The 24,705-nt window shown below is 51.0% G+C and overlaps 1 protein-coding gene across 1 annotated transcript in view; it reads left to right on the top strand.

Moving 5' to 3' along the window:
* MGLL (monoglyceride lipase) overlaps window positions 1-24,705 on the top strand; it is a 113,293-nt gene that overhangs the window by 24,476 nt on the left and 64,112 nt on the right. The window contains exon 2 of the mRNA XM_087431637.1: window positions 14,756-14,862. Within this exon, the coding sequence (XP_087287763.1) occupies window positions 14,756-14,862 (107 nt within the window). The remainder of the gene's footprint in view (window positions 1-14,755; window positions 14,863-24,705) is intronic.

The following is a 24,705-nucleotide window of genomic DNA, read 5'->3' as shown; positions in this document are numbered from 1 at the left end:
TATTTAACCGACACAAATTCGCAATGAGCTGTCACACAAACCTTGCCAGCCTGGCAGCACTGCCCTTGGTGTAATCAGCATTGATGCTGATGAGGCTGGAGACGAGGGTTGGGAGCACGCTGGGAAGGCTCTCCTGTGCTATATAAAGAATTTTGATTTTATGTTGTTTTTGATTTTACATTGTTTTTCTAATCTGAAATATTTCAGGATGTTAGTGATATTCAGACTATATAAAATCTTAGGCACATAAATAAGGAGTTATGGGCAGCCATAATAAAAGGATTGTGCTAGATCTCAATGTTTTTGCCCTGGGTGTCTGCTTTCAGAGGCCTTCCAGCTCAGAAAATAGGCTATATGCAGAGCAAGACTAGATTGAGCCTTGAAAGGTCAAGAGGGAATATTGTTTAGAAGATATGGTATCTCTTGCATCGTGGAGACATTTTTCTTTTCCTGCAAAAAGCGAGGCCACGGGCTGAGGAGGGGCCTTGGCCTTGCTTTGCTGTGCCCACGTCGTCTTGGGGACAGCAACATGGAAGAGAAGAGCGAGAGGAGCCAGCAAAGGAGAGGCTGGCGGAGATCCGGGAATGAATGTCCCAAAAGCTGAATGGAGAGCAGTCCTGGACGTGTCCTCTGCAGAGAAACAAGGGGGACAGTGGTGGTGGGGGGCGATGTTGACATGGTCACGCAGCCCACAGTGACAGGCATGTGGGTGGCACACATGTCCTCCTGTGCCTGGTGACAGTGTGGCATCGCGTGCTTCTGTTCTGCCAGCCCTGCCTGCAGGCACGCCAGTTGATCTCAGGCTCCCATGAGGCTCTGCAGAGTGGGTAAGGCGTCGCCTTCCAGAACCTCTCGGCTTAGCGGGCTAGATAAGGCAGGCATCCTGGTGGCCCAGGGGGCTGCAATAAGCGCCCAAAGAGAGATGTTAGCAGTGCGATAACTGAGGTGTTAAAATGCATCAGACTGTCTATTCCCCTCTGTTTCAGGCTGGTTGATGCTGGATTTGCTTTTGCACATTTATATGGAAATGCATCTTTGCTGTGGCTTGCAATTTTCTAGTTGAATAACTTCAGGGCAGGCCCACTTTGGAATTTAATTATCCTTATACTGGGAGGGCTTTACTAAGGTTCAGTGCTCAGAAGACTGGATGACTGCAGACATCTTGGGACACTTATCATGGGGCACCTTGGCTTCAGTATATTGCTGTTTTGAGGGTTGTATGATAACATTCTTTTGATGGCCCAGGAATGAAGATGGACTGGTCTCAAACTAAATTCTGCCCTGTTGCTAATCATGCAGCAGGGAAGCTGCCCATCTGCTGAAAACCTAACTAGAGGTTTTGAAGCCAGACCCTGATTTTGGCAGCCTGAATGCATTAGCTCCACAGTGCTATTTAGTGAAGGTTCAAGCTAAATGTAAAAGATCTAACTGCAGATTCATTGAATGCAAGAGGCTTGATGCTCCAGGTAGTGGTGACATCATCCTAGGGGGAAATTGGGAGTTCAAGCTACTCAGAATCAGCCTTTTCAAAACCACAGCCCAGCACGGGTATGTAATATGTGGCTGTCTAGAGCGTGGTGCTGAAAAAGGCTTAGAGGCTTCCTGGGATTCAGCAGAACAGGGAACTGTGATTGATTAGTAATGTCTGCTCTGAGTTCAGGAGGGGGTATAGTGGCCCAAGTGCCACACGTTTGTCATCTACCCATTTCCTAGCTACCTCCCAGGTGCTGGGCACTGTGCTGGGGGCTTTTTCAGATGTTCTCCCCATTCACTCTCTTGGTGCTCGTCTCATGGGAATGTGTTCATGGAAAGATGTTCAGGAATTGAAAATAGGATCCAGGGCCAGCTTTGTGGCCTAGTGGTTAAGTTTGGCATGCTCTGCTTTGGCAGCCTGGGTTTGGTTCCTGGGCGCAGACCTACACCACTCATCAGCAGCTGTGCTGTGGTGGCATCCCACATACAAAATAGAGGAAGATGGGCACAGATGTTAGCTCAGGGCCAATCTTGCTCAACAACAACAACAAAAAAGCAGGATCCAAAATGAAACATATAATGTGATTATAGTTATAAATTATAATTACAATTGTAGGTTGTAATTATAAATTTATAATTAAATTATAATAATTATAAACAAATTGTAATATATATGGAGAGGAAGAACGTGGAAGGAAATATACTGTTATATTGTTCATAATGTTCATATTGATTATCACTGGGTGGTGAGAGTGTGGATGGATTTTATTTTTTCTTTATGCTTGTCTATATTTTTCCGTTTTTCAAAATGACCCACATTCCTTTTTCAAACGTACATAACTGAGTGTGGTCACGGACGTGTGCGTTGTTTTCACATTATATAATAAGGATTTGGTGGCATGCCTTTTCGCTTCATAAGTTCACCAGGAATGTTAATTATTCCTCCTTCATGTAATTCTTAGTAGCTACTTAAAGTAGTTCTAAACCTTTTGCTTCATCTGGACTGAAAGATTTGGGCAGGAACCCTTACAACCACGTCCCAATTTCTAATACTGGACAAATCTTGACCTTCTTCTGAAAGGATGAGCAAAAGATGAAAAATCACCAGAAATCCAAGCGGTTTAGCAGCCCAGAGCAGGGCATCTGCTGAGGACTCACAGAGCATCTTCTTTTGGAGTAGTCTTGCTGTGAGAAATTTAGAAACTTTCCAATAACCTCCGACAGGATCCAGGCAGACGTGGCTTCTGTGAATAAAGAACGGGCACTTATGAAGAGGGAATCCACTGACATCTGAAAAGATTCCTTGGGATCTAGAGCTTTTCCAGTCAGGGAGATGGGACTGTGCACACAGAGCACCTAGCCCGGCACCTGCCACAGAGGCACTCAAACAGGTGGTGGTTATAATTTTTAAAATAAAATTATATTTATGTTATAAACTACAGACCCATACACACACTACCTATTTTTCTAATGTTTTAATAACTTTGGTTTATTAGGAGTTATGCTAAGTGAGGTTTTTGAAACCATCCAGTTTGTGCAAATCTGCCAAACCACGTTCTTCTCTTCCTCCCCGTAGACACACGTGGGCTGCAGACAGAGACCTGAGCGTGGCAGGGAGAGCTGAGCCAGCTGAGGCCCAGGGCGGCTGTCATCCTGCCAAATGCCTGCTTCCACTGGGATTGCTCTGTTCCTCTGGTGGGAGCCATTGTAGTTAGCATGTTGGAGCTGGGAAGAGTTCCATCTGGCTCGCAGCCAGGGGGAATACAGAATTCCTTCAGATGTAGGTAGGCTGACAATCACCATCACTGCTCCCAAATAAAAATATTTCAAGTCATGACCGCCGGGCAGGGTTAGGCCCATCCATTTTTGGCACAGATAGGTGTCCGCTTTATGTGAGTGGGATATAGGAAACCCCAGATACACAGACCGGAAAACCAGGAGGTGACCTGCCATGTAACTAAATGGTTATCTGGAGCAGTTTTCAAAGTGCAAGCGTCCTTTGCATGTTCTCAGATGACTTGACTTATACAATCCTGACATGCGCGTGAGGAGAACAGGAAGCCACGTACTACGTGGCAGGTGTGATTCTGGCCATCGTGAGAATGTTGTGGTTCAATCTTCCAAACCCCTCTGCGAGGCAGGGCCTCTTATTCCTCTTTGACAGGTAAGGCACCCGAGGCTGTGAGCACTTTCCCAAACACCAGAGGCAAGGTTCCAGTCCGGGTAGAGCTGAGTTTTAAAGCTTCCCCTTTTCCATTACTCCAGGTTTTCTCTAATCCCTTTCCCTCAAATCTTATAGATACATGTTTATGGACCACAGCCATGTTTTTCTGTTGTATCATTCGTCTGTGAGATAAAACTGAAGTGAATGAGTTGATTTAACACAAGCATCTTAAAGTCAGATCAATGGTTATAGGTCTGCATAGAGAGAGATCTAGATACATAGATTTGGGCCTAGTGAGCGGCCTCCAGGGGCTGGCATGGGGCATGTTAAAGGAGAGGGACCCGTACTTCTCCTTCCCACGAGGACAGAACAAAAGCAAACGGAGCCAGTTGCGGTAGGAAGAATTTCCATGAAAGGTGAGGGAGAAACGCCCGGCCTCAGGAGTTCAGTATTGGGAGTACTGGCTTTGAGTGTCCTGGTCCTGGTCCTGGGAGGAGGCTGGGGGTGGGATAATCAGGCAGCTCATTCAACAGCATAACGTGTGTAAAGCACCTACCTCAACAAATAAGAATTTCTCCGTTTTTGCGTAATGGGGTAGCTAAGAGATGCACAGATACTTCAGCATAAATACGAAAATAACCCACTGCAACTGTGTGGAATAGTTAGGATGTGAAATCTGGACTGTGGCTGGGCCGTGGCTACCCTGGGGGCTGCAGATTCTTCCCAGAGTGCTTTAAAATACGGGGCTCGCAGACAAACAAGAAAAAGAGAAGGGTGGCTGTCTAGCACCTGGGGCAGGAGGGTGTGCAGGATGAGCTTTCAAATGATCTGGAAGCAGCTCACAATGACAGGTAAAGCTCAGAACATGGCGAATGTGGGAGAAGTCTCGGGGGCCTTCGCTGGCGCCTGTCTTCCTTGTCTTCTATTTCTGGGAGCATTGTGGTCTGGGAGAGGGGGCACGTGTGCCTCACCAGGTGCATGGCTGGCCACGCCCTAAGCGTGTACTTTGGGGACCCAGCAGTGCTCTCCAATGGGGAAGGGAGGAGCGGGCAGCACGGAGGACCAGGGCCTCATCCAGCCGGGCTGGGTAAACCCTGGATCACGTCAGAGTGGAGGCAGCTGCTCTCATACCCACGGTGGGTCCAGGGGTAATGGGCAGTGGAGGGAGCACATATGGGAGAAGGAGTCCAGGCTCCTAGACCAGGGTGCTACAAGAAGCGGGCAGGCAGACAGGTGTGGGACTGAGTTAGGGACACTGAACTAGAAGGCCAGGCATTCACTCTGGGGGGTGGCAAGAAGCTGCAGGAAGGGGTGGGATGGGAACCTTAGATGCCTTGACATGTGGTAAGTCTAGTAAATCACTCATTCAATCAGTGATGAATGAATGAATGAGTCAGTGCATTCATTTCAGGATTGTAGAATAGAAGCGGACCTTCCGTAGATAATCTCTAGCTAATGGGATGGTGACTGATGCCCTCTGTGAAGACCCTGTCCCACACAGGAGCTATTCACTGTCCATCATCCCTCCCTCTCACCCCTCGGGAACACAAAGAGCCCTGCGTGCCAATTTCCCTCTCCTATGAGATCATCCAAATTTAATGTACTGGTTAAAAAAGAGGGTCCTTGAACCAAATTTCCCTCCTTCAGAACTTGGCACATGTGTGATTTTGTCTGAATATTTAACATCTCTGTGCCTGTGTCTTAAATTTGTAAAATGGCATAAAATAGTAACACTTAGCTCACGCCTGGCAAGGTAACATTAGCTCACGTGGGTTGAGCACTCACCAGCTGCTAGGCGATGAGCTCAGGTCTTCACATTACTGACCCATCCTCGTGACTCGCAGGGGGAGGTACTGCGACTGGTGCCCATTCTACAGATAAGGAAACTGAGACACTGGTCCGAGGCCTGTGGCTGGTGAGGGGCAGACCCTGATTCCAGCCCAGCAAGTGACCCTAGGGCCGGCCCCCCGGGTGCTGCTATGCAACGTGTCAGCACTGTTGTCGTTAATCAGGGTCATTGTCGGCTGATCTACTTTTAATGATCTTTACTGAATGTCTTATCTGGGCTTAGCCAAAGTCTTCTCTTTTATAGTGTTTTTTATGATAATAAAAACAATATAGGGCTGGCCTGGTGGCGTAGTGGCTAAAATCGGCACACTCTGCTTTGGTGGTCCAGGTTTGCAGGTTCGGATCCCTGGTACGGACCTACACCACTCGTCAGCCATGCTGTGGTGGCGACCCACATACAAAATAGAGGAAGATGGGCACAGATGTTAGCTCAGGGTGAATCTTCCTAGCAAAAAAAAAAAAAAAAAATATATATATATATATATATCTGGGGGTGGACAGCAACATTTGAGGTAAAATATGCTGGATGCAAAGCTGTTCTGGGTTTGGGTTGTGCACATTTTGAGAGGTGTATTAAATGAAAGAATGCTTAAGGCAACTTTCACCGTGACCTTTTAAAAATTGGTTTTAATTTTGTTTTCTCCTTGGAAAATGCCTCCATTGAAGATCTGCCTTTTAAAAAAACCTAAGATTGGGTTGGGGTTCAGAGATGATTAGTGTAATTCCTGTTCTGTTTCTGGATCTTGCATTTCCCTTCCAGCCCCTCTGCCTTGTCACATCCTAGCCCAGAAGCCATGGCACCTGCGAACCCTGGAGAATGTAATCAGCAGTTCTGTTCCTGCACCTGGGGCTCTGCCCTCTGGCTCCTCTTCCCCACAGCTGAGCTCTGCTCCCTCTCGTGTCAAGTGTCCTCCCTCCTCCAGCCACCCCGATTCCTCAGAGCTCCCCACCCACCTCCTCAGTCGCCTTGACTGCCCTTTACGGGTCCTCCTCCCCTGTCCTCGCTCTCCACTTCCTATGGGCCCAAAGCAGTCCCGACCTCTCGTTGGACATTCGGTGTCAGTGATAGACAGCAGAAGCCTCGCTAGCCAGGCAGAGTGAAAGGGGATTTAATAGGGGAATTAGGTGCTTTCAGAATAGCTGGAGGGGCTGCGGGAGTGGTCTATAGGCCTCCAGGAATTCTCTCTTGACTGTTCCAGCCCACCGTTGTCTCTGTCTTCTCTGAGCCAATTCATTCATTCATTCATTCGTTCATTCAGCACTTATGGAGCAGAAGTTTTGCTAGCTGCTAAGGACAGGACAGCAGGACAAATAAGTAAAACATGGTCCTTGTCCTCAGAGAACTCGTGGTCTACTTACAACAGATTATGGTGGGTACTGGATAGAGAGATGGGAACCAAGTGTTACAGGGCTCCAGGAGGGAGCGGTTAACTCAGCCTGGAAGCTGGGAAAGACCTTGTCGAGGAGAAGAGTCGAATCTGTGCCAAATCGCGGGGCATGGGAAGAGGCGGCGTGTTGAGGAACTAGAGGCGACGTGCCGATGTCATTCTTTGATTGGGGTCCGGGGTGGGAGAAGGGGTGGGCTGGGGCAGGAGGCCAGAGTGATAAGCTGGTCAGGGCGAGGGGGCTTTGGGACACCTCTTGACCACACACAGTGACATACTTACATGGAATCTTCCTCTTATTATATAACCACTGTGTGGTCAGGGGTGTAGTCTGGAGAGCCAGCCAGGCTGGGTTCAAGTTCTGCTGAGTTCTAAACCTACTCGCTGTGTGACCTCAGGCAAGCTGTTGAGCCTCTCACTTTTCTCATCCGTAAAATGGAGAAAATAGCTATCCCCCCTCGTGAGGTTGTCGTGAGGGTTGAATGAGTTAGCACATAACACACTTGGACCAGTATCTGGCCTAACTAAATATCAGCTGTTAGCATTGGCTGTTATGTAATGCCTGACTCTGCACCAAGCATCCTGCTGGGTTATTTTCCATAAATTCTCTCAATCAGTCCTCGCAAAGACCCTGGGAGATAGGCATTATTGATCTGTTTTACAAATGAGAAGTCTATTTCTAGTTCCCTCTGTGAAATTTTAGACCCCTCCACGGGCTTTGTTCTATTTCCGTCCCCGCCACACGCTATCTGTGCTGCGGGAGCTGGGCCAGGGAGAGAGAGGAACGAAATGCTCCTGGAACTCTGAAAGAGGAGGGGAAACAGTTAAATGTGGATTCCAGCAAAGCCAATCATGTTCCTGCTTTAGTTATGGGAAAGGGGTCCAACTCAGCCCCACAGTCCCACTCGCAGGCCCCGTGACAGACGTGCCGGGTGAATTTAAATTTTAAAGTCATGAAATCTGGCGGTAAGGAGCCTGGTGGATGTGGATGAGGAAGCGAGCCATCCAGCTGCCTGAGTGGGATGCCTTGGAAATAAGCAAGATGCAACAGCACATACTGCCCTGGAAGAGGTGGGCTACACCCTCCCGCCCCCTTCATTTGAGGACACCATCAGGGTCCTTCCCCAACCCGGGTCAGATGACCCCACCTCGCCACCTGAGCTGCTGCCTACAGGTAGGAACGTCCACTGTGCCCCTGTGACCATTAGTTTCCTCCAACAAATTGTTAGTTTTCTGAATTTTTCATAATAAAATTACAGGACATTTCTTCAGTTGGGCATTCAGCTCCTCCTTAGATGAAGGCTGGCACTGCTGGGAAAAGGGCAGGCAGGAAGGAGACCACTGTTTCCTGCTTGGTGCCAGGCCGTGCTCATTTAATTTTCCCGACGGCCTTGTGATCTCTGCTCTACAGATGTGCGGGTAGAGGTGGGAGCAGGTCCCAGCCAAGTCCCAAGTCCTCTAGGAAACAGTGAGGGCCTCTTTGGAGGAGTGAATTCTTTTCATCCCAGCACTGGTCTCTGTCTTTCAAGGCACTGGTGGATGCCGGCCTATTTCCCGCCCATCCTTCCAGAGGACCCTGCACAGTGTGGATCCACGAGTGGGCCTTGCCGTCTGGGCAGTGAGCGAGGCAGAGTGGATGACTGGAAAGGCAGAGGCCTCAGTCCTGAGCTGCAGGGCCCTTCAGCACACTTTCTTGTATATTCTCTCATTTCATCTAAAACCCCGGTGAGGAGGTGCCAGTGTCTCAGGAACACTGGGGACTGTTCAGATCCAAGAACCAGCTCACGGGAGGACCAGAGCATAAACCCAGGCCTCCAGACTGCAGTGGACCATCTGTCTGTGCATCAGAGAAAACCGCCCCACAGTGGACAGTCACAGAGTGCTTTCTCTGTGGGGCAAGACCCAGAGTGTTCCAAACGCATTTTCTCAGTCACTCACAATGCCCTCGGAGGCTGGTGGTGTTAGGATTATCCCTATTTTACAGGTGAGCAAACCGAGACCCAGAGAGGTTAATCACTTAAACAACAAATAAGCAAAGGATGTGAAGGGAGAATTAATTTTTTGGTGGAGGGGAAATTCTACTTCGTCAAACCTGGGCATGGATATGCCAGCCAGGCTTATAAATTCTGAGAAGTTCTGCAGTGTGTTCATCTCAAGGGTTGCATATGCTTTATTGGGAGCTGCCCCACCTCCCGGGGCTGGATGCCAGGCAGGCCATCTGCTCCTGGGCTGGGCCTCCCCCTGACAGTCAGCGCCTTCTCCCGGAATGACTGGCTCCCTACTGGCTGCAGCCGTTGAAGAAATTCCAGGAAAAAGATCTTCACCAGCCTCCTCTGCAACCTAATTTCTGCCCCTGTGGGTACTGCCTTGTCTGCATAAATGGCCCTGCTAATTTTCTACTGCTGTTCTTTGTTGAGGTTGTAGAATGCCGAGGGAGGGAGGGAGCCGCTTCCCTTGCTACCTGCGAAGCGCTTGCCTGTGCAGGTTCTTTGACAAACATCATCTCCTGTCTCCCCACTCCGTTGTCGACAGCGGCCAGGCAAGCTTCGAACAGTCTGAGCAGGTCACTGCTCTCCTCAGTACCATCGTCTGTGCAGAGAAATCCCCAGCCCCTGCCACCCCCAGGCCCTGCAGGCTCTGGCTGCCTCACCTCCAAGGCCTTCCGTCTGTGCCTAGGACAGGCACACCTGTGTTGGCCTGGGCGGGACCCTGCACCCGGACAGCTGTCATCTGTGCCCATGACTCATGTCTTTCTCAGCCTGCGGTTCTCGGCGTAAACACACTGAGAGGCCTTCCCTGGCCACTCCCTCCCATCCAAATAAGGCTCCGGGCCGTCCCCTCTCTTGGTGTTCATGGCCGTTCTCACAATACACACGTACAGGTGTGTTCTCTGCTGAGTGTCTGTCTTTCCTGCTAGACTGTCAGCCGTGTGAGGGCTGGGACAATGCTGTTTGTCCATCTCTGTGTTCCGGGGGCCTGGCACGTGCTAAGCCTGGAGTCAATATTTCTGGACAAGCAGAGTCGAAGGACCACCCTGCCGCCATCCTGTGAGTGCAGGCTCAGAGTAGCCAGGTGACTTGCCCAGGGTCACGCATGGTGACACTGGGAATCAAACCAAGTTGTCTGGCTTCAGAGTTTGCTCTCTGTTCACAGCCTCCCAGCAATGGCGGTGTTTGTGTTCTCAATGTTGTGGTTCCTTAGTGCTGTGGGTTTTCAGGGCAGAAATGTAATCACAGTGTCTTGGGAAACCCCAAAGGAGAAGTTCCAAGTGGTGACCAGGTCCAGCGGTGAATGTGGAAGTCCCATCAGGAAGCCCCGTGCTGGGGGTTTCCCCTTCCCCAGAGAGACACCGTAAACACACACAGCTAGGGACATGCTGCATGTATTCATGGCAACAGGGTGGGGGAGGTGGAGGGTGGGAACCTGGCGGTGGGCCCAGCGACCGAGGAGCAGAGGGAGCTGGGGACAGCCCGGCTTCAGGTTTAGACTGTGGCTTCGCCTACAGCAAGTGTGTGGGGAGGGAGGGAGGGAGGAAGGTCTGACAAGGCGAGGTAGGGGGACAAAGCAATGGAAAACCCCAATGCCAGCGGCTTCTTGAGGCCTCTGCCTCTGGCCCTGAGCGCCGAGCCTGGGGCCTGCAGTGGGCAGAGGGATCCAGGCCCCAGGGGCCATATAGTCCATCAACAAATCCTTACTAAGCTCCCACTATGCACCAGCCTTTTTCTCAGCGGTGAATATAGTAGTAAGTGAGGCAGGTGAGACCTCTGCCCTCGTGGAGTGCATTCGAGAGGAGGCAAGAAAATATAGAGACGGATACAAATTTCAGACAGTGACCACTGCTGCGGAGACGCTTCAGCTAAGTGGCCAGAAAAAGCCTGAAAGCCGAACGACAGTCAAAGCCAGCACGCAAAGTGAGGGGGTCCCCAGCAAAGGCCTTAGCAGGGACAGAGGCCCCGAGGTGGGAACAGGCTGGTCAGGCATGTGCTGAGCTGGCTGGGACTGGCTCACAGAGCTGATCTGCACACCTTTTCTCAACTCCGTGCTCCGTGACGTCACGTTAATAACTTGCAATCAGCCATGCTGAGAACATTTACACTCGGGAAACTGGCAAACGCTACAAATCAGGATCACCCCCTCCCCCCAGCAGTTGTTCAGCATTTACCAGCACACTCCGACTGGCACATCTGAGCATCGGGGAGGAGGCCACGGCCCTGGGGAGGAGGAGGCAGGAGATCACCACAGAGGCGGCAGGCTTTGTCCTGTTGCAGCGGGAAGTCTCGAAGGGTTTAACGCAGAGGTAACACGATTTGATTTTCACTTTGCCAGACGATTCCACAAAACACTCAGGTCCAGGGGGCTAGTAAGTATAGGGAAGGGGAGGGAAACTGATGATCAGAATTGGGGTCCAGGCGATAGCCGAGTCCAGGCACTAAGGAGAGCCCCACTCATGGCAGCAACCGGCTTAAGACCAGAGTGAGGCCAGTTGTCAGAGTGTGTGTCTGCTGAGATGCCCGACCTGGGTCTGGGCGGAGAGGGGCTGAGTCTGCAGCTGCTGCCCCTCCTGTGCGGGGAAGGGCGGCACGTCAGTCTGCTTTGTTTCCAAAGGGATGGCAGCAGCAAGCTCCGGGAGCCTCAGCATCTCCACAGATGTAGCCCGTGGTTTCCCCAGCATGTCCCTCAGGGAGAAGAGTGGCCCCAAAGTGGCTGTAAGTCTCCCCGCCGCAATGGCTGCCCTCTCGCCGGTGGTGAGTTCTGTGTGGCCTCTGAGCAGCGTCGTTGCCCAGGCTGCACACTGTGAGGAGAGCAGGTGCTTCTCCACCTCGGCGGCACATCAGAACCACTGAGGGGCTCTTCCCACCCCAGACCCATTAAACCCTGAGGTTCCTCGAGGGCTGGGGCCCAGCCTCAGCGTTTTTGAGAGCTCTCCAGGTGATTTCAAGGTGTAGCCAAAGTTGAAAACTGGCAGAATTGGATTAGAAGAGATTTCTGCAGAGGAGCAGCCAAGTATTTCTCTACATATTGCCTCAGGGTTGGAATCTATTAACAGGCAATTCCAGGCACAGTGACAGTGCCTTGTGCCACTCCTTTGGAGGCTAAGTGACGCCCTGAAGTCCTCCTCCTTGGCCGAGTTAGTTGGACCCTGACCACAGTGAGAGGCTGACCCGGCCTGATCACTTGCCTGTCTGCATCAGCTGTGGGCTGCATTAGTACAGCAGCTGCCACATTCCCAAAGGGTGTTCAAGTGCTTGAGCCGCCCTTCTGGAAGCGCAGCCCCCTCTGCAGATGAGAGACGATGACCATGCAGAGGTTCCAGCCATGCTCCTCAGTAGCTGAGAGAAATCCCATCAGCCAACCCAGAAGTGTCAGGTGGGCAAGTGTAATCTGCCCAAATTGACCTCTGATCAAGCAGAGGTGGCTGGGCATTCCACGGAGCAATGAAGAGGGTATGAAATGTTTCTCTTGTAATTTTAGGAAGCAGGCGGGGAGGACAGATGCCAAAGGAAAAAGAGGTTAATGCTGGTACTTTGTGCTATTCTGCTCAAAGAATAAAGTGTGTGGCATGGCAAAACATACTGATGCCACTCTGCCCCTACAGCCCGGCAGAGAGGAGCTGTAGAAAGCACACAGGCTTTTGAACAAGGCGTTTATTCGTGCAGCACATGTTTGCCGGTCCCTGCTCAGTGCCACTAGCCTGGGGCGAAGGTCTGGGGTTCTGCCGGCAGCAAAGTGGACGAGGCTCCTGGCCTCTTCCTGGAAGTGGAGGAGAGAGCCAGGAACCAAGCAAGCAAGGGAATGAGCAAAACAACAGCAAACTCTGATGTGCGGTGAGGGGCCAGTGCAGGTCAGAAAGGCCCGAGGGAGGGAGGCCACCCTAGGTGGGATGGAGGAGAGGCCTTTCCGCGGTGACGTCTGTCCTGAGACCTGTTCACGAGGAGCAGCCGTGGAGGATCTAGGGAAGAGAGTTCCAGGGAGAAGGGTTGGCAAGGCCAGAGGCCCCGCAGTGGGAAGGACCAGGTGCTGCTGGAGAATGGCGGGAAGCCCCTCGTGGGGCCGGGGAGGTGCGCTGGGGAGGTGGCCAGGAGTGGCGAGGCAGGCAAGAGACGGGATGGCTTGTATTCAGAGCCCACTGGTGGCCCGTTGGGGACTTGAAAGCCAGTGGTGACATGCTCTTATCTACATTTTACTGACTTGCTCTGTGACAGGCAATTAACGTCTTTGATCTTCACTCTCAGCTGTAAGGAAGATAAAGTGTACGATGATTATGAGGACTAGAGCTCTTGAATGTGGAGTTAACAGAGGAACCGTCGCATAGTAAATGCTCAGTGAAGTGGCAGCTGTGTCACTGCCCTCCTTCTCATTATTGGCAGAAGTGGGGTGAGTGTGGCTCACAGCAGTCGCTGCTTGCCTGAAGGGGACTCCAGCCCCCACGGGTCTTATGCTAAGAATATGAATCTTGACTATTGTACATTTAAGAATCTCAGGGCCCTCTCAGGAGCCCGCACTGCTGGGCTGACTGGCTCGTGTGGAGGCGGTGTGCGCCCTGGTGCATGGGTGCTGTTGGCGTCCCAGAGTGGCCGGGCCACATGGAAGGGTCTCCTGGTGACTAAGCGCCTGGCCAAGCTCTGCTTCCAGCCCCTGAGGCTTCTTCTCCACAGATCTTAGGTGCGAAATATAGCTGTTTATTTTCAAACGTTACAACCTTCGTCTTCATTCATTCATTCATTCATTCAAACAGCATTTGCGGAGTGCCCACCATGAGTTCAAAACGGTGCTGGCCACCGAAGAAAAAGTGAGGGAGAAGTCTGTGTGTCCTCAAGAAGGTTATAACGAGTGGTGCAGGTGGGCAGAAAGCAGCTGTTGCCCCTGCAGTGACAGCGAGATTAAAAAGGGCTACCGAAGCCCAGAGGAGAGAGGAGACCTAGCAGAGCCTTTTGGAAGCTGTAACATCTTTCTCAAAGGAGGAGAACCTTAAGGCTGGATCTTGAAGGACGGGGAGGAGTTTGCCAGATGGAGAAAGAGGGGAACAGAATAAAAGGCGCACACATAATACAAATGCCAGTAGCCTGTGGAAGAATGATACAGAAGTACAATTATTGCTCTCAGAAACGGGAAGACCTGCATGTCAGTTAGGGTTCTTCTTGTTGCCAGTGACAGAAAGCCCAATGACCTCAACAATACAACAAAAGGCGAGGGTGGGGGCTTCAGGTGCAGCAGGATTCAGGTCCAGCTGGATTCAGGGCTCAAACAATACACTTAGGACTTGGTGTCCCTCCTTCACGTGGCTCTCCTCTGTTGGAGAAAACTCATCCACAGTTTTGGCCGGACGGCTGGGGCCACTCTAGCCCAACAGCTTCCGCACCTCCCATCTGGCGGGAAAATGAAAATGTCTTCTGGCTACTTTGACCAAAGCTCTGGGGTCACCTCTGATTGGACCTGGTCAGTTTGGCTTGAGTCGCATGCCTGTCCCTGAGCCAATCACTGTGGCCTCGACCACAGAGTGCCCTAATTGGCTAGGTCTGGGCCCCCTGGGTAGCCTCGTTAGGCAGAAACCATCACCCATGGAGGACGTGCCAGCACTGTGCCTGGTGCCTGGGCATAAATTAGTGCCTGGGACCCTCACCACTCCCCTGGAGTTAACTGTTACTACTATTTTACAGGTGAAGGAATGAAGCTTCGTGGGATGGGTGCTTTGCCTGACAGCTCACAGGAGAGCCAGGATTTGGGCTCCATCTTGTGCGACCCTGAAGCCCAGCCCTCTCACTAAGGCATTAGATCATGACTTAGTCTCTGACTTGGTGCTGATGCCATGAGGCCCCGTACTGCTCCAGCTGCAGCCTCCGTGGTCTGCCGCCTTCCTGACCAGGCTCTCCTCTCGTCCCTGCAGGGCCCTTGTCTTTGTGTCCCACGGAGCCGGGGAACACTGCGGCCGCTATGATGAGCTGGCTCAGATGCTGGTGGGGCTGCAGCTGCTGGTGTTCGCCCACGACCACGGTGAGTACCCCCAGGGCTGCCGGAGGGCAGGGGCCAGGCTGCTGGCCAGTGCCTGACAATTTGGGGAGCCCTCTTTCTAGTCCCTTTCACCGCCATCCTTCTTCCTCCTATTCTCTTCTGATTCCTGCAGTGAAACTGGGAAAAGACTTTCTCCACGGGATGTTTCTAAGTAAAAAAAATGTAGTTATATAAACAAAAAATATGTCTGACCAGCACTTTCTGTTGTGTCTGGGATTGAATACAGGCTGATTAGAAACCTCAACTGAAAAATCCAGTTGGAATCTGTTTACATAAAAATTTGCCCCAGGCCGAGTAATCTTCTCTTCCATTTACAAAGCGCTTTCTGTACAAAATGGGCCCTGGTTTTCTCCCAAGGGACTCCAGAGGGATGTGGCGTCCTCAATACAGTTGAAACCCCAGGACGACCACGAGGAGTTTACAAAACATTTCAGACCAGGAGAATGGTAAACATCTCAGGAGGCCCTTGCTCACAAGAGAACCCCCAACACAGACACCTCACACATGCACACGCATACACACATATACATGCATGCACACATGTCCCCAGGCCCAGTCTTTGATTCTTTGTTGTGTAATAAAATCCACAATAACTATCAAAATGCAGTGTTCGTTGCCTAAGTCAATGTGAGGTTCCTTGTTTCTGGGACTTTCTCCATGGCTGGGCAGGCTCCCAACTTAGACCTTTTTTTGCCTAACAGTCTTTAAAAGAAGAGTTCTCTGTGACTGAACATGGTGATCACCACAGCTTCAGTGCAGAAATCTATTATCCTGGCCCAGATCCAGAAATGTTGCTTCTGTTTTATCTGATTTTAAAATAGGTAATTAAGTGATGTTGTGAAAAGAGGGAGCGGGGAGCAGTGATGGGGCCTGGGAGTCCTTGTAACAGGAAGGGAAAGCTGTATGGGTACAGAGAGATGCTAATGCGGGGCAGAAAAAGCTTGCTGGGGCATTTTCTACATAAAGCACTAAAATCTGGTTTACCAAGAGCCCTTTTTAAGCCGGATATGTGCAAGCATCCTTGTAATTGAGAGTATTGACTAAATTCTTTCTTCTTATGGTTGTAATGTTCTTTACTGATTTGCAAAGGGTGCCAGTAATAATTGTGAGACTGCGTGAGAAATAACATTCGAGGATTATCCTGATTTTCTCTGTGAGGACTGTGTCATTATTAACTTTGGCACTTTTCATTTTATGTGAAGGCCCAAGATAGGAATGATTTTTCTTCTGTTGCGTTCGTCTCCATTAAAATGTGTTGCACTCCATCTTTGAACTGAGAGATATAGGGACATCCTGAGAGAAGTCTCTGATTTGAATCTTGGCGTCAATTACCTTCTTATCAGATATCCTTGGCCAGATCTGTGGGAGCAAGTACCTGTTGCCTTATTCATTTTGTCTGACTGTGGAAATTTGGAAAACAATTTTAAAAGGCTTCTTTTTTAGAGGAAAGGGAGAAAAGAGGCAGCCCCCTTTTGACGTTTCCGGAATCACATCTAAAGCAGAGGTGCAGCTCCGTGATCTTCTCAGTGCAGTTGGAAGCCCGTTGTCTGTTAAGTTACTTCATCTATTGGTTTCTTCCAGTGACTCACCGGTAATCTCTCTGGCAGGTGCCTAAGGGGCGTATTTTATTCCAGAAACGAACCCAGTTCAATGTGTGTGACTTTCGTTGTCTATAGGTAAAGCTGACCGTGCCTTACTTAGTAGGAAAAAGTGGGTGAGTGGCTGTGTTGCGGGGTCTTGTGCAGGGTGGAGAGGCAGATATTGGTGATGATCTGTGCTTTATTTCCTTCTTGCTGAGAAATGCGAGAGTGAGTGGAGAAGGAGGGATTTGAACCCAGGACTGCTGGTTCTAAAGCCTGGCCTCCTTTATCACTGATGATTCCGTATTCATACCAGGCGTGAACACACACAGAGACATAGGCAGACATCATTCTTTCCAACATAGCTTCAAATTTAAATAAAGCATAGATGGGAGAATGTCAGGGTGTTTATTGGGCCAGTTGGAGGTACACATAGGATTAAAAACACAGGGCTAACGGTGACATAGCGATTAAGTTCACAGGCTCCACTTCGGTGGCCCAGGGTTCACAGGTTCGAGGGTTTGGATCCCGGCACAGACCTACGCACCGCTCATCAAGCCATGCTGTGGTGGTGTCCCATATAAAGTAGAGGAGGATTGGCAACAGATGTTAGCTCAGGGCTGATCTTCCTCACACACACACACACACACACACACACACACACACACAAACACAGGGCTAAAAACACCTGCTCAAGGGCCTATAGCCCCTCCAGTGCTGTCCTGGCCCAAACCTCCCCCATCTCAGTCATGTTGTCATCCTGCACTCGTGTGTGTGGTCAGAGGCCTGCTGCTGGAACCTTCATCTCAGACAGCAAAAGGGCTCAGGTACAAACACACCTGGGTCCAAGGCCCCACTCGACTGTAGTTCTGAGCTGTGCAATCTCGGGGACCCAGTGTAACCATTCCAAGCGCTAGTTTTTTTGTCTGCCAAATGGGCTGTCATCTCCCAAATGCTGTGATGTAGTGAGGATTGTGGTGAGATAATGCATACAGAGGGCCCAGCAGAGTGGGGGCCTTCTTCCCTTTCCCTCGGCCCTTCCCAGACGCCCTCCGGCCACGATGCAGACCAGCTGGTGTGCTGAGTACCCGATCAAGGGACTGCAAGGCTCTGAGTGGGACCAGTGAAGCCGAGGCCGGGAGTCAGGGGAGCTGGGCTCTCGAGTGGGCCTTGCTGCCCGGGTGGGGTGGTGGGTGGGGCCTGCAGAGCTGCTGTGGAGACAGAATGAAACCATAGACGTGAAAGTGCTTCACAAAGGAACAGAGCTCCCGACGTGGTGCCATTAGCACAGTTTATAGAGACACGGCTTTCTATACATCTGATGCTACCTCGATTTGAAGTTAAATGTCGTTGTTCCACCGTGATACAGGATTTCGTAGTTTAGACAGAGATCTCAAGATACGTGGTTGTGGCGGTCTGGCCGTGTCCCTCAGCACGCCGGGGGACTGGCCTGCACAGAGCAGTGCTCAATCAGTATCTCATTTAACTTTGTTTTCTGGTTTAACCTTAGAATTTTACAGGATGACCTCCTAGGTATGAACAGCTTGCCAGCAATGAGAATTATGATTCTGCCATTTATTGAGTGCCGACTGCATGCCAGGCCCTGGAGTAGGCACTTTTTGTATACCATCTGTAATTCCTCATGATGATTAATGTTATTGCCCCATTTTAGAGGGGAGGATTCTGAGGATGTATAGCTAAGGGAGCCCATTCTCATTGCACCAGAGCACACGCACCAGTCGGAGGCCGGTTTGACTGCACGTGACAGAACCTGACCATCGGAGCTTCACAAATAAAAGTTCATTTTTCTCCCATGCCACACAGAGCCTGCGGCAGGAAGGGGGTGCAGGAAGCAGCACAGACGAAGGGGCTGGGCTCATATCAGGAAAGCAAACCTTAGGGCTCCCTGGCGGATTCCAGCTGCGTCTTGTTGGCCAGCTCTGCATCACATGGCTACCCCCAGCTGCGGGGGGGCAGGGAGTATAATTTAACTATCCAAACAGAACAGGGTTCTATGAGTAAGAAAGAAGCAGAGAATGGACATTGCCAGTAGCCTCTCATCCTGTGCCACACCGTACTCCAGGTTTATTATTTGAGACAGCACTTCTCAACCATTCCTACTTTATATATTTTCTGGGTGTAAGAGTGTCACCTTCTGTCTCACCATCCCTATATTCTTTCATAAAGTTTTGATGTGAAAGTTATTACTAGCATCATCAATAAGTAGTGGTTAAAGTGCCTAATTGTGCACCAGCCTGAATTAGGTGTTGTACAAGGAGAAATGTGGACACGGTGACTGTCGTCCTAACAGTAGGGTGCTGTCCTCCCCAGAAAAGCTAAGCAGCCCACCTTAAGTGCTCAGCTTCGTGATAATATTTATTCTCCTGTGTGGCAACTATTCTTCTGTGATGGAGGCGGCAAGCTCCTGGCAGACAGAGACTGTGTCTTATTGTGTCCTGTGCTAGCTCCTCGCTCTGCCCCCACAACCTCCTCACCTGCTCTGTGGAGCCCAGGACTGAGGAGAGAGTAGAGGCATCTCCAGTGTTTGTTGAATGAATGAAGGAGTTATGATCCAGCATAGATCAGACCAGAAGTGTCTTCAATTTCAACAGTAGAACAGCCACATGAAAGTGTCCACATTGGCAGGGCACTGCTGAGTCTCATCCTTGTGGAGAGGACCCAACAGAGTGGCCGCTGGACCTCTGAGTCTGGTGGCCAAGGTTGGGGCAGGGCAGCTGTCCAGTGGAACCTGAAAGTGATGTGGATGAGGCCGGAGCAGAGGAGCCACAAGGCTTATAACTCGCGTGTGCCAAGGTGGGGCACAGCCCCTCAGAGGTACGCGGGCCTCCCTAGTGCTTGGAGGGCTGGCAAGGTGGCTGAGTCTTGGGTGAGTAGGAGCGTGCCAGGAGAAGAAAGGGAGGGGAGAGAGGCACTGATCATTGAGAGCCGAGGTTCTTGCCCTGGCTGCCGGTTGAAATCACCGGGGAGCCTTGAAAAATACTGATGCCTGGGTCCTCTCTCCCTGGAGACTTGGAGTCTTCGGTCTGCCCAGGGCATTGAGACTTTTAAAATCACCCTGAGTGATTCCAATGTGCAGCCAGGTTGAGAACCACCGTCCCAGGCAGAGGAGACCATACAGGCAAAAAACAGATACACGCTGCCACATGCTTATGTCCTGTTCTGGTAGAAATCCCGGCCCAAGGGTTTAGCTGGACCTTGAAGCTTAGCAGCAGGAACGGAGCAGACGACCCTCTGGCTGCGAAGCTCAGGGCTCTGTAGGGAGCCCCTCGGGGGACTTGGAGCTCACAGAGGAATTTAAGCAGGAGTGATAGGGTGGTTGTTGGAAGCAGGGAGGGCCACCTGGAGACTCTGGGAGCTGTCAGAAGACAGGGCCCCGGCAGGACCCAGCGAGGGGGAGGTGCAGCCGGCAGAAGCGGGGGAGCTGCCGGGACGTCTGAGTGGGTGGCAACCCCGGAGGACGGGCTTTTCTGTGCCGTTCCAAACATAGCACGGAGAAAGCCGGGGCTCCCGTTCAGGCGGTCCCTCGGTCACCAGCTGCTTGCGGTGACTCACTGGAAACCCCTTGGCCTTCTACTCAGGCAGAAGCAGCGGTGTGACCACGAGAGGGGCGAGGAGGCAGGGCGGGCGCCCCAGACGCACCTGGAGGTGCCGCCGGTGGTGGCCGTGGGAGGGTGAAGCTGGCTGCATCCTGGAAGGCGGCATCGCCACAGTGGGTGACAAGGCTGCGAGCAAGGCCGCCCTTCCCATAAGCAGCCTCCTAACTCTGTGTCATGACACGTTGAAAAATACATTTGCTGGGGCCGGGGATGCTCCCTCTTTATTTACAAAGTATACGAGAACTACTCTCAACTGATTAACAGTGCATTAATTATCTGCAAATATTTGAGGGAAAGTGTTGAAGGGAGTTTTTTTCACTGAGCTGGGCTATGTGCGAAGAGGAAGTTCTGAGGGAAGGTTTGTGGGTGGCAGTTATGCTGCTTCTCTTGGGGGCAGGGCCTGCTCAGTCGGAAGAAGGGTATTTAGGAAACTCAGGGGAAAAAAGATGATACCTGTGTGTTTTCCACACAGGAGACAGATTTGAGTTAAGGTCTCTTGCTGTATCTATTCTAAAATAGACTGCTATCAGTTACAGGAATATATTTTTGTTTGAAATGTTTGAAAAATGTGTTAGTTTTTCTTGCCTTAGTAAGTATGAGAGTGAAAATAATAGAGTGAGTTGCCTTTTGAGGCTTGGAGAGTCCACGGCCCCCCCATTGAGCGTGAGCGTGGGTGTTCAGTCATGGACTCCCTGCAAAGGCACCGGCTGTCGGAGTGCTGCCCCCGTAGCCCTCGGAGATCTTGCAGTCCGTTCCTCCTCCTCCTTCTTTATTCACAGTAATTTAGTGTACCCAAACCTTCCCTCTTGGATACAAATCTCTGGCATGAGTTTATTTGGTCACTTGCCTCTTCCTTGAATAAAACAAAGACTTCCATGAGCCCCAGTTTGCTCATCTGTAAAATGAGGATAGTAATAATAATAACGAGGTTACATTGTGGTTGTGGATAAAATGAGAGAAAGCAGGGTTCTCAAACCCCAGCAGCATCCGTGTCCGGAAAGGCTGTGGAAACCCAGAGGGCTGGGCCCCACCCCAGATTTTCAGATTCAATTGGGCACATTCCACGGAGAAGGGGGCCAGGGTCCCCACAGGTGTTTGTTGTGTGGGATTTACTTTAAATAAAGTGCAGTGTAGATGTAGTTAAATTGGAAACATACTATTTGCAACAAACAGATTCAGTATCTCATATAACAGATATTGTGTGAGGACCTCCTGTGTGCTGGGTCTGTCCTGGGTGTGGGGATGTGGAAGTGCACAGACCCGGTTACTGCCTCCAAGAACCCCAGTGCAACGAGGGAGACAGACATGCTCTAGGAGAACGTGAGTGGAGGCTGTATTACGGGCTCTGGCGAGAGTGTGCCTGGGGATAAAGGGAGTCGACCTTGGGGAGTGTTCATGGCGACAATCTTCCCAGGACATGACACTCGTGACCTTGGACAAGTCACTGAACCTCACTGAGCCTCAGTTTCCCCACCTGTGACTGAGTTGAGGACCCACGTGGTGAGGACCACATGAATGTGGTAGCTGCTGGCATGACCTAGGCGCTCAATAACTGCCGTGCTGACCTCCCCCGCACAGACCCCTCTCTCTTCACCACACGTTAGACAGTCCTTAAGAAGAAAAACTTTTATGTTCAGTTCCCTCTGATTAAGTGGACTTTCCATCTTTTCTGCAGCAAGTTGCTCACACTTCTCGTTTTATTTAATCCGAAAGCGATTCAGCCACGATGGGACCGCTGTTGCAGGGCATCACTGTCGCAGAAGCAGCCTCTTCATCAGCTTCCGGGGGTTTCCCCTTGGTGGTGTCTGCTGGAGTCATCTCTGGTCTTTCACCCACTGGTGATTTCATTGAAGAGAAATTTAGAATGTGATTGCTGTGGAAGACACACAGAGCACTGAGTCATCCACATGTGGACCAGGCATGTCGTTCACTTGGCCGTGTTGAAGTGACAGAACAGGCCGTCCCTCTGAGGACCATAGGCAAGTGTGTAATTGAATCTTGAGTCACCAGTTAGTGTAAGGGGCTTTGAGAACCACATGGATGCTTCCGGAAATCCAGTGCCATCTTTTCTCGTTTCGGTGCTTGACTTGCCTGATAATTTGCCACCTGGTTATCTTTCAAAAGGAATTTACCCCAAGGGAGTGTTCATCCATTCGAGATTATTCATATGGTCCCCGAGATGGAAATATTTAAGGTTTTCTGGTAAGGAGAAAACAGACATCACTCTACTTCTGTGAAAGGAGCAGTTTCTGAAGTGTTCAAATGAGTCACTTGTTGGAGGAGAAAAAAAGTCAAATTACTTACATGTGATGCTGTGTTAAAAAGAAAGGCCAAGTGATTCTAGGAAAGGAAATTCTTGGCATCGTGGATGCTCTTTGCCATGGTTCAGAAACTGATAAAAGATGTACCTAGTTATAACGTATACATAGGGTATATTTGGAAGTAGAGCAAAAAGATAGAACTTGGCGTCTGAAAGACCCAGGTTTGAGTCAGTTCAACCACTCACTTCCTGTGTGACCCTGGGTAACTTAACCTAACCTCTCTGAACCTCAGTTTTCTCATCTACGGCAAGAGAAGAATTAAAATCTCTACCTACTCCATAGAGTTAGTGGGAGGATTAAATGAGGTAATCCATGTAGAGTGCCTGGCTCACAGTAAATACCCCATAAATATTGGCTATGATGGGGTGACTACTTATTGGCCTTGGAAAAACCTGAGTTTGACACCAGTTGCAGATTCATACTAGTGTGGTTTCCAAATTCGAAAAGTAGATGTTAATATTACTTATCTCATGGAGTATTTATGAGTTCTCACAGGGTGAGATGATATTTATATTTAATGAATATTTATTAATATTTATTGTACTCCTGGGCCAGCCCCGGTGGTCTAGTGGTTAAGATTAGGCGCTCTCGCCACCACGGCCCAGGTTCACTTCCCAGTCAGGGGACCCCACCACCCACCTGTCGGTTACACTGTGGCGGCTGCGTGTTGCTGGGATGCTGAAAGCTGTGCCACCGGGATTTCAAACACCAGCAGGGTGACCCACGGTGGACAGGTTTCAGTGGAGCTTCCAGACTAGACAGACGAGGAAGAAGGACCCGGCCCCCCACTTCCGAAGAAATGGGCCATGAAAACCCTATGAACAGCAGTGGAGCATAGTGTGATACAGCGCCGGAAGGTGAGAGGAGGGCACAAAAAGACCAGGCAGTGTTCCACTCTGCTGTACACAGGGTTGCTAGGAGTCAGAATTGACTCGACAGCACTAACAACGACAAAATTGTACCCCTGACTGTCCACGAAAACAGCTTTTCAAACGTTGCCTTGTTTGACCCCATGACCCCCTTGAAGTCGGTACAGTTATTATACAGAGGAGGAGGGCTCATGTGCACCCCTACATGCACGCCTCCCCTTGCGCACCAGTAGTCACCTCCGCAGTTACCATTCTGAGCCCTCACTCTGGGCCAGGACTCTCCCGGGCAGTCCCCACCCTTCATCTCGCCTGGCCGCACAGCAGATCTGGAGCCTAGACATTCGTATGCCCATTCTGCAGACAGGGAGGCGGAGGAGGGGCACACAGGGGACAGGAGGCTGTCTGGCCTTCCTTCTACTCCAGGCCTGCAGCCCAGTCTCCCTCTTCTCTGCCCCCCACAGGCAGCTTCCCCCACGAATGCCACGGAGCTGCTCTTTCTCCTTGGGCTTCGTTGAGTCCAAGGAGTCTGCTGCGTGGCCAGCTGTTCGTAAGGGAACGTGTGTTCTCCCCAGTCCCTCCCTCATCATGTCGGAGCTGGGTTCTTGCATCTGGGAAGAGAGGGGAGGACATCTGGCCTGGGGGAGCAGTATTCAGTTACCTCAGCAAACAGGCGTGGGGGCCACCTGGGAGGCCCTGTGCAAGGACTGGAGGTCTAAACCCAGATGGGCCCTCCCCCTGCTCGAGGCACAGGTCATCAGGGTGGGGCTGGGTGACACTACAAACTCCAGGAGAAGCTGGGTGGCATTCAAGATGGCCAGGAGGGAGGAAAATTGGAGAGAGGGGAGGGTGCCAGAAGTCCTTACAGAGAAGGCCCCATGTGAGCTGAGCCTTGAACTACAACTGGGATGTCCCAGACACAGCGGGGTGGAAGAGAGGGCATCCTGGGCCCCGGGAACGGCCCGGGCAAAGGTGCAGAGGCTAGGGCAGGACAGGGGAATGAGCTTCCATGTCCCAGGCCAAGCACCATAGGGGTGTCCTCCCATGTTAAAGATGAGAATACTGAGCTTTGTAGAAGCGGAAGGCCGGGTCACATGGGGGGAAGGCCACAATGGATTCCCTGCACTGTCCACGACATGGGTGGTTGAGGAGCCACAATCTGGTCAGAGTGGCCAAAGCCTGGGACTTAGTAACCAAGTGTGGGCGGGAGTTTGGAGATGACCGTCCAGCCACTCGGGGAGGAGGAGCAATGTGCTGCTGCAGAGAGCCGTGCAGACAGCCCAGACCAGGGCTGCAAGGCAGGGCTTAGCTGCTGTTGAGTTAATCAGCTCCTGGATTCATTCCTATCACCATCTTCACACATCTTAGTATTGCCCACAGTGGCCCTGGGAGCATCAGCCATCTCCCAACATGCAGCTTTGTGCAGACGCTGGACCGATGG

This window comes from Ceratotherium simum, chromosome 5 (genome assembly GCF_057802395.1).
Source record: "Ceratotherium simum simum isolate JZ-2026a chromosome 5, ASM5780239v1, whole genome shotgun sequence".
NCBI lineage: Eukaryota > Metazoa > Chordata > Mammalia > Perissodactyla > Rhinocerotidae > Ceratotherium > Ceratotherium simum.
Note: the sequence above shows the minus strand (reverse complement) of the source record. Positions and strands in the feature narration are given on the sequence as shown.